This window comes from Myotis nattereri, assembly GCF_964212035.1.
Source record: "Myotis nattereri genome assembly, chromosome: 7".
Classification (NCBI taxonomy): Eukaryota; Metazoa; Chordata; class Mammalia; order Chiroptera; family Vespertilionidae; genus Myotis; species Myotis nattereri.
In genome coordinates this window covers 31074647-31083725 of record NC_138082.1, presented here as the reverse complement: position 1 = coordinate 31083725, position 9079 = coordinate 31074647, and the positions used below count along the sequence as shown (strand labels likewise).

At 58.8% G+C, this 9079-nt stretch overlaps 1 protein-coding gene across 1 annotated transcript; it reads right to left on the bottom strand.

Moving 5' to 3' along the window:
• Window positions 1–4257: 4257 nt before the first annotated feature.
• B3GNT7 (UDP-GlcNAc:betaGal beta-1,3-N-acetylglucosaminyltransferase 7) lies at window positions 4258–8193 on the bottom strand (the record flags this gene model as incomplete). Its single annotated transcript, XM_081096008.1, has 2 exons — window positions 4258–6646; window positions 8183–8193. 2 exons carry the CDS (start codon window positions 8191–8193, stop codon window positions 5452–5454), a joined length of 1206 nt encoding a protein of 401 aa, XP_080952134.1. The 3' UTR covers window positions 4258–5451.
• Window positions 8194–9079: the final 886 nt, after the last annotated feature.

Sequence of the window (9079 nt, the reverse complement as noted above, 5' to 3'; positions counted from 1 at the left end):
CCTGAAATCACGTGGATTCCTGCCCCCCCACCCCCCTGCAACCCCAACCCCAGGCAGCAAAGCGCGATGGCCCCTGCTAAGCCCAAGGGTTCGGCGATGGTCACGGGGTCGCGGGCTGGGCTGCCCGTCCTCGGGCGCCCGCACCCTCCAGCAACTTTTCTGCCAGCGGTTTCAAGCCCCCAGGCTGGACAGGAATTCCTGGCGTTCTTGTCGATTCGGCGGCCCCCGATGGGAGGAGATTCCTAATAAGTCACCGGTTGCAGTGCAGGGTCAGTAAATCCCAGCCCGGCAGGGTAGTTCCCCGCTGGGGGGCGCCCGAGTCACCCGGGCAGCTGCTGGCGCTCACCCCCGACATCGCTGGGAGTTGGGACCTGGACGCAAGCATTTTTTTCCAAAGCTTTCTTGGGGGCTTTTCAAAAGAGCAGCAGGGCTGAGCCCCTCCGGGAAGCTTGAACTCTAGGTTCAGCTGGAAGGTGTGAAATTCATTCCAAGATTCCAGTTCTGTATTAGAATTAAATGCAAAAAGTGCATTGTACTCCCTAATGTGTCTGTGTTCATCCTATATAATAAGGGTAACATGCAAATTGACGCTAATGACGGAACAACCAGGAACACCTGTGGCTATGACTGGAACTGACCACTAGGGGGCAGACACTCAATGCAGAAGCTGCCCCTGGTGGTCAGTGCGCTCCCACAGGGGGAGCTCAGCTTAACCACAACCCAGCTCATCGATGCGCTAAGGATTCGCTAAGGATGTCTGACTTTAGGGAGCAGGCTTGGAACAGGCCTAAGTTGTCAGTCCGACATACCCCAAGGGCTCCGGGACTGCAGACTACGAGAGGGTGCAGGCCAGGCTGAGGAACCCCTTCTTCCCCCCCCCCGCCCCCCCCCCCCCCCAGTGCAATAATTTTCCGGTCAGGGGCACACGGGTTGTGGGCTCGATCCCCAGTGAGGTACTTGTAGGAGGCAGCCAATCCATGATTCTCATCGTGGATGTTTCTATCTCTCTCTCTCTCTATCTCTCTCTCTTCCTTCCTCTCTGAAATCAATAAAAATATATATATTAAAAAAAATTCTAAGTTTCCAATCAAGCATCAGACATAACATGGAAGTTACTAAAACCCACAAATACACATGGAAGTTACTACCAAGGAAAAAGGGAGGAGGGAGAAGGTCTTGCGAGAATAGGGGGAGGGGTTAGCAGCACATACCTGAGTTCAAGTTGTGCACCAAACGACTGTGGGACCCTTTTTTGGGAGGAAGGGGAGCCTCCATTTCTAAAGTTGATCATGATGCATAATGGGGTTCTAGAAGTTTCCTTCTCTGCTCTACAGCCTAGGTCAGTGGTCGGCAAACTCATTAGTCAACAGAGCCAAATATCAACAGTACAACGATTGAAATTTCTTTTGAGAGCCAAATTTTTTAAACTTAAACTATATAGGTAGGTACATTGTTATTAACTTAATTAGGGTACTCCTAAGCTGGCCTTTGCTAAAAACGTCCTCAATCTGATTGAGGTACATTCGCTGAGGTCGACCCCTTTCAACTATCCCACCCACACTCGTCTTGTATACTTGTTTCAGATAGACGAGTGTGGATGAGAGAGTTGGAAGGGGTCAACCTCAGCGAACGTACCTCAGAACAATACCTCCCCGCGCTGCGCATCCTGTGGCCCGCCTGCACCCTGTCTCCCGTCGTGAGCGACCGACACCCCCACTTCTTTCTAACGCCACTTCTTCAAAATAGACTCGCCCAGGCCGAAAACCAACTTCTGCGCATGGGCCACGAAGTTTCAATCGCACTGTACGTGCGTGCCTGCACGTGGTATTTTGTGGAAGAGCCACACTCAAAGGGCCAAAGAGCCGCATGTAGCCAAAAGTAGTAACGGATTATACATTTATTAGGTCATCTGGAAAACCAAATGGGCTGAGCCCCCACATGGCGCCAGCACCCAGGGAGGGGAATCAGAGATCTTAAAGGACTCTAGGTGGGCTTTTTCTGGGTGGAGAATTCTCTGGGTGGGTCTGGATCCTGGGAAGGTCCGGAGGGATAGGATAATGGTCTTAGCAAGTGAAATGTGGTCTAAGCAAAAGGGAATGTCGTTGGTGAAGTAGTCTAAAGATCAGTTCCTAGGGGAGGGAGTATCGATTCAATTATTTGATCAGACCTAACACAGTACACCTGGGAAAGGCCAGGGCTGTCTTTGGAGGCAGCCAGGTCACACTCCTAGGCGGCCGGAGGAAACCAGAGTCAGCTGGGTTGGGCGGGCCAGGAGCTGGTTGAAGGCCACAGTCGGCTGGGGTATTCTGGCTTAGGCTTACGTACCCTTTTATGTAATGATGTTTATTTTGAATTTATATTAGTTCACACAAACACTCCATCCATGCTTTTGTTCCGGCCCTCCGGTCCAGTTTAAGAACCCATTGTGGCCCTCGAGTCAAAAAGTTTGCCCACCCCTGGCCCAGAGGAAAAGGCACACATCCAGCCCCAGCCTCTGAGGAGCACCGTCAGACACCCACCTCATCCCCTTCATGCTCCCCCTCCCCCTCCTTCTGCCAGAACAGTGGTTCTCAACCTTGTGGCCTCACCCCATAACAAAGAAACAGAATTTCCGGAGGATGAGGCCCAGAAATCAGGATTTTAAAAAGATTCCCAGGTGATTCTAATGTGCAGCCAAGGTTGAGAAACACTGCTAGTGCATTCTTTTTTTTAAATATATTTTATTGATTTTTTTACAGAGAGGAAGAGAAAGGGATAGAGAGTTGGAAACATCGATGAGAGAGAAACATCGATCAGCTGCCTACTGCACACCCCCTACTGGGGATGTGCCCACAACCAAGGTACATGCCCTTGACCGGAATCGAACCCGGGACCTTTCAGTCCGCAGGCCGACGCTCCATCCACTGAGCCAGACCGGTTAGGGCTGCTAGTGCATTCTTCCTCAGGTTGCAGCTGAGCACAAGGCTGCCCCCGGTCAGACCTAACACAACAAACCTGGGAAAGGTCAGAGCTATCTGAGTCAGTGGCCCTTCCACGTGGTCCCCTTCCACGTGGTCCCCTGGCTGTCCTTCCTGCTCTTGCCCTCACAGGATTCCGCTCCAGGAAGAGGCCCCAAAGCCTCACTCTGCTTTCTGCAGCCCTGGCAGGGCCTGGCCTCAGTGGGTGAGTGATGGACAAGCAGGGCGTGTGCAGTCACAGGGCCCGCCTTGGAAGGCTCCCCCCGCCCCCACCTTGGAAGGGGGGACTTAACTCTCAGCTAGAGGTAGTGATTTTTTTATTATTATTATTTCAGAGAGGAAGGGAGAAGGAGAGAGAGAAACATCAATGATGAGAGAGAATCATTGATTGGCTGCCTCCTTCCTGGGGCATGTGCCCTTGATCGGAATCGAACCAGGGACCCTTCAGATCACAGGCCAACACTCTATCCACTGAGCCAAACCAGCTGGGTCTCAGCTGTAGTGATCTTGAAATTCTTAATTTTTTAAAACCAGGGGCGCTGCAAATTACGTTGCCAGATGACCAAGGTGGGGATCTGTGCTGAGGAGGAAGAAATAGTTGCAACAATGTTCCCAGGACACCCCCCCCCCACCCCCCCGCCAGGATGACGTCCATTTAGTCTTGTGCCTCCCTCCATGTGTTATGTTAGGATCCAGCCATTTCTATCACTCACCTGGGGGAGAGCCATGAGTGACTCTTGGGGCACCAGGCCCACTCTGCAATGACTGAGCTGGACACAGGCAGGAAGGGATATGCTGCTTGCCGACTACAGCCCCAGGACCCTTCTCCCTGGGTGGCTGCTCTCCCCACCCTGGAGGTAAGTGGCTGAGGCCACACCATGCGGTTCCCCCAACACCAGACCCCTCTCGGCCCCAACCAGCCCGTTTCAGTGCTTCTGGTCAACCTTATCAAGAAGGGCCATGAGGGAGCTCACCAGCCCCTGCATGCCCCCACCTAACCCCACTCCCTGTAACAACCTCACTATCAGCTCTGGCCTTGCCCTCCGTGGGAATGTGCTGTTAGCTCAAACCTCCTCCACTCTGCACCCCCCCGCCCCCCAACAGTCCAGGGAACATCTTTCTTGACTCCGGCCCTGTGGCCTCTCCTCTCCTCCTGGCACTCACCTCCCTCTGAGGCCCTTCAAGGGGTCCTTGTGTACCCACCAGCCAAGAACAAGGAACAAGCTGTGTCTTCAGAAATCTCTGGCAACTTGGCCCCGACAGGCCCTCCGATGGGAATGGGAACAGGAAGTTTCACGGCAGAAAAAACCCAATCCCCTTTTATTGAGAAAACAGTTAATTCCTCACTCTTTCCCAGGTGACTTTACCCCGAGATACGAGGTGACATCCTTCTGCACCCACCCCAAGGACCCCTGACCCTGGGCAGGGCGGCCCACAAGGGACACGCCCTGCCTTCACAGGAGCAGATGCTGGTCTGTCCGGCCCTGGAGCAGCAGGGTTCTGGCGGGGGCTGTGCCAGGCACCGGGGTGCCCTGGGCGTGGGTCAGGGTGGCCCAGGGAGGAGTTGTCCTGCTGGAATGAGGGAAGGGAGGAACACCGCCATATCCTGAGGCCTGGCGCCTTCCTCCTTCAAATTCTTCATAAATAGAACTTCACAGTGATAGAGGTATGTTCACTTCCAGGGTCAAACCGGCTGGTGTCCACCAGGGAGTCAGACCTCAGTGGGGCCGCAGGAGGGCACGTGGCTGGGGCTGGTTGGGCAGCACCGTGACTTGGGGGGCAGAGCCCTGCGTCAGGGGTGGGGGCTGCTGCCATCCGGAGGTTCTGAGGATTGCTGAGGTAGTCAGAGGGGTAGGTTCTTCCAGGCAGGGGCAGGTCGGGGCATCACAGGACGCAGCCAGGACTGAAGCCACCTGGGAGAAGAGGGGGCTGAACAGCCAACTCCAGGCAGGTCTGGCGGGGAGAGGGTGTGCCCAGGGGGTTCTGAGGCTCTGTCTCCAGGAGACCAAGGAGCACGGAGTGGGTGTGGGGGGACTGTGAGCCTGCACAGGGTTGAGCTTCTCCTGAAAAGGTTGCTTGGGTCCTCAGGGAGACTGAGGCATTTCACAGGAGAAGAACCTTCTGTGAATCAAGAGGGCAGCCACGGAGCCATCAGGGCCTGGCCTCGCCCAGGTACCTGAGCATGGGGTTCCTTCAGATGCCACCACGGCCTCCCACCGGGTCAGAGGGAGTGAGGCAATGAACCCAGTTACGAGGGCTGCCAGCAGCCTCGCTCCCCAGAGGACCTTCTCCAGGCTGGGCCGTTCCAAGCGTTCCTGCGCCCCAGCTCCGCTTTCTGGAGAGTGTCCACACAGGGAGGCCCCCGGCTACCTGTGCCCCCCACACCCAGGAGCACACAAGGCCCAGATCCAGACTCTCCACTGCCCTGCAGGGGACCAAGGCTCCATCCGCCCTGGCATTGCAGCTCCAGCTGATGCTGGTGGTCCGGCCGGGGTCAGAGCACCTGGAGCTTGCGGGAGCAGGTGAGGTTGCCGTGCACCAGCCCCCACATGGCCAGCAGCTCAGAGGGCAGCAGCTTGTGCACGACCAGCATGGAGCGGAAAAAGCAGGGCTCCTTGTTCATGCGGCTGTTGCGGTTCCGCGAGATGCCGAACGTCTTGAAGCCCGCATGGGCCACGGGCCGCACACCCAGCACCTCCAGGCACATGCCCAGGAAGACGTCATCGATGGGGTAAAGCTCCACAGTGTCACAGGCGTGGTGCAGGCGCCGGGCCAGGCCTCCGGCCATCAGGAAGCCGCCTCCACCGGCGTAGGGAGGGTAGCTGGCCTTGCTGTACAGGGCCCCAGGGATGTAGTACTTGTTGTCTTTCTTGCGGATGGGCCGAGCGTGCTGCAGGACGTCACCCACAAACAGGTCTTCCTCTGGCCGCCGGTCAGCCAGAAATTCCAGCAGGTTGGTGGGGTTGACGAAGACATCATCATCGCCCTTAAAGATGAAGCGGACATTGGGACAGAAGATGTCAAGCCACTTGAGAAAGTGGATCTCCTTGAGGGTCAGGTTGAAGAAGCTGTCAAGAAAGTCCCACTGGAGGATGTCGCCATAGAGGCGGTCCTCATAGGCCAGCAGCTGCTGGTAGTGGGCACGCTCCTCCTGCTTGGAGGCTGTGCCCAGCAGGAAGAGGGTGCGCCTGGCACCTTGGCCCCTGCCCACCGACTCCTGCTCCAGGCCCCAGGTCTGGCGGATGGCCTCCCGGCGGTCATGTTGCGTGATGACGGACTTGACGACCACCAGCAGGTAGACGTCACCGTTGCACTTTTCCGGGTGGTTCAGCAGCATGGGGAAGTATCGGCAATGGCGATAGAGCAGAAACTGCTGGAAGTGTGGCTCCAGGCCCTGGAACCAGGACTGGTGGGTCAAGTTGATATTGGCTGAGCAGTTAGTGGTGGCCACGTCCCAGGTCTGAGGGCCCCGTGAGGCCATGAGCACGGGGGAGACCAAATCCTTCGATCTCTTCCAGAAGTCATTGGGGTTCACCAGATGTCCACTTGGTTTCTGGGCCTTCTGTGGCCCTAGAGTGGGTGGTGGGGGTTCTTGCAGAAACTGGCTGGGGGTCAGACTACGCTGGAATACAGCTATGGCCACGAGCAGGGCTAGGGACAGACACACACTCTTGTAGACAATTCTCTTCCTGGAGGTGGGGGGAGGGGGGAAACAGAGAAAAAGATGAATCCCCATGACCCTCGCAGCAGCCCTGGTGTGTAACTATAGTCCCAGATGGGGCAACGGGTCCTGGGTGTGGGTCGGAGGAGGATTCTGCTTCCTCTCCCACCCTGACTTCCCTCCTCCAAGACAAGGAGCCGCACGGCATAGAGCCTAAGAAGAGCACCTGTGGAGCCAGGCTGCCCCGTCACTTACAAGCTAAATGACTTCGACGGGGTTCCCTTAACCTCACCAAACCGTGATTTCTTCTTCCCTGAAACGAGGACAGCGTGGATTGGAGTTCTAGCTAAAGTGCCGGGCAGGGCAGTGTGTGTGCAGTCAGGGATTGGCGGTTCTACAGGGACTCCTCTGGTGGAGACCTTTACCCTGTTCCCCGCCCGCAGCAAGGCACCTCCATCCATCACTTTCAATTTCCTGGGCAGACTCTGTGCACCATTCCGTGACCCATGGGGAGGGGTGGAGGCGGACCTGCTCTCCGCCTGGAAGCTCTATACTATGGGGGGGCTTGGGGGAGCAGGCTCTAATGGGACCGAAGAAGCCCGTCCCTCTTCCCTCCAACCCATGCACCTGACCCAACAAAAATCAGACAGCCCAGGGCATCTAGCCTGACCATCGCCCCCTAAGCCCCTAGTCTGGCCCCCACTTCCCTTAACACCACACTAGGAGAGATGCTATGCTGCCCTGGGAGGGGAGCACATTCGGACCCCCACCTTCCAAGGACCCTGCTTGCCCAGGAACCCTATCCCACCCATTTCAGAAGCAGAAATTAGAGTGCTGCCAGGAAGGCTGGACTCGGCGCCCTCTTTCTTCGGCTCACACTCTGGGGGTGGCCAGGCCACCTGCTCTGGTCTCTCCTGTGGAGACAGGGGTGACACCTTCCCATGTGGTCCCAAGGTTTCCTGTGCCTGGAGTGAAAGGAGGACTGGGTCACCTCAGGTACTGGGTTGGGGGTGTGTGACCTAAGACTGACCCTGGGAGGGTGGAGGAGCAGAGTGCTTGGTTCTCCAGCCCAGGGGGCTTCGAGGAAGCCCCTCAAACCCCAGGAGGGTCACCCCAGGGGAGAGGGATGCGGCAAGGCCCCTCCACCACAGGGCGGTTTCACCTGCACCGTCCCTCGGTTTGTAGGAAAAAGTCCTTCGGGGGAGAGGAGGGGAGGGGGAGGAAGGGAGAAGCGCGCGGGCCGGAGGAAGGCGAGCCATTGGGGGTGGAGGACGAGGGTCGCCCCAGATGCAGGAGGCCCTCGCGGGTAGGGCTGAGCGCACGGGCTCGAAGTCCCCCGCCGCCGACCGGCGGGTCCAGGCGCCGCGCACCGTCGGGCATCTCCGGCCGCCGCCTCGCGAGCCCGTCTGTCCCGGGGAAACTGCTCCCAGCCCCGGGCACCAGCGCGGCATGTCCCCTGCCCGGAGCCGCCGGGCCACTCTGCCGTCCCTTCCCTCCGGCCCCCGGGAGAGGGGAAGCCCGGCGTTCCCGCCCCCCAGCCCGACGGCCCCCGGTCCCCACTCACCCCAGAGACATGGCGGCCCGGGCCGGGGCGGCGGCGGAGTGAGCGCGGGTCGCTGCGCCGGGCTCGCAGCTCGGGGACGGCAGGCGGGGACAGGGCCGGGGCCGCGCCCCCACCCGGACATTTCCCTCCCGGCGGCCGGAGGAGGGGCCGAGAGGGGCGGCGGCCCAGGTGCGTTAACCCCTTCGGCGCCGCCGATCCTCCGTGCCCGCCGCGCGCCCCGCCCGCCACGCTGCGGCCGGGCGAGCATCACCCCCCGTTTCTCGGAGGCGGAACCCGAGGCTGCGGAGCGCGCAGAGTCGCCCGAGGTCACTCGGTCCGACCGTGGGCGGCTGAGTCGGGACTTCGCCCCGGGTATGCGCTTTCCCCCCGTGGAGCTTCCCAGGAGTCGCCAACCCGTCTGGATGCGTGGGAACCTGGACGCCAGCCATCCATCCCTAACCTCCCGCAGCCGGGGCGCCGGGGTCGGGGGCAAGCCCCTCTGGCTCCATTGGACTTTTCCTTGGCGGGAGGCAGAGGCAGACCAGGGCTCGGGACCTTCTCCGCACCCCCAGGCAGCAGCTCCTCCGAGCCTGCGCCCTCCCTCCGCGGGGAGCTCCCCTGCTCCCCTGTCCGCCCCGCTCAGCCGCCTTCTTTTTTCATCCATCAGCAAACATTTCACTCAAAACCTTTTTGTCCCCAAGCCTTTATTACTCTGTTTGTGGGTGTGCCAGGCCCGCTCCTCCTAGGGACGGGCTGCACCGAACAGACTTGGAGGGGCCTTCTTGGCTCCGCCGGGCCTGGAACGATGGGTGGCCCCATCCAGGGGACTTCCAGTATCCTCTCACAGGTAAAACGCCCTCTGCCCTGCTCTCCCAGATGCCTGTGCTAGTCCTGCTCCATGCTGAGGTCCCATCACGG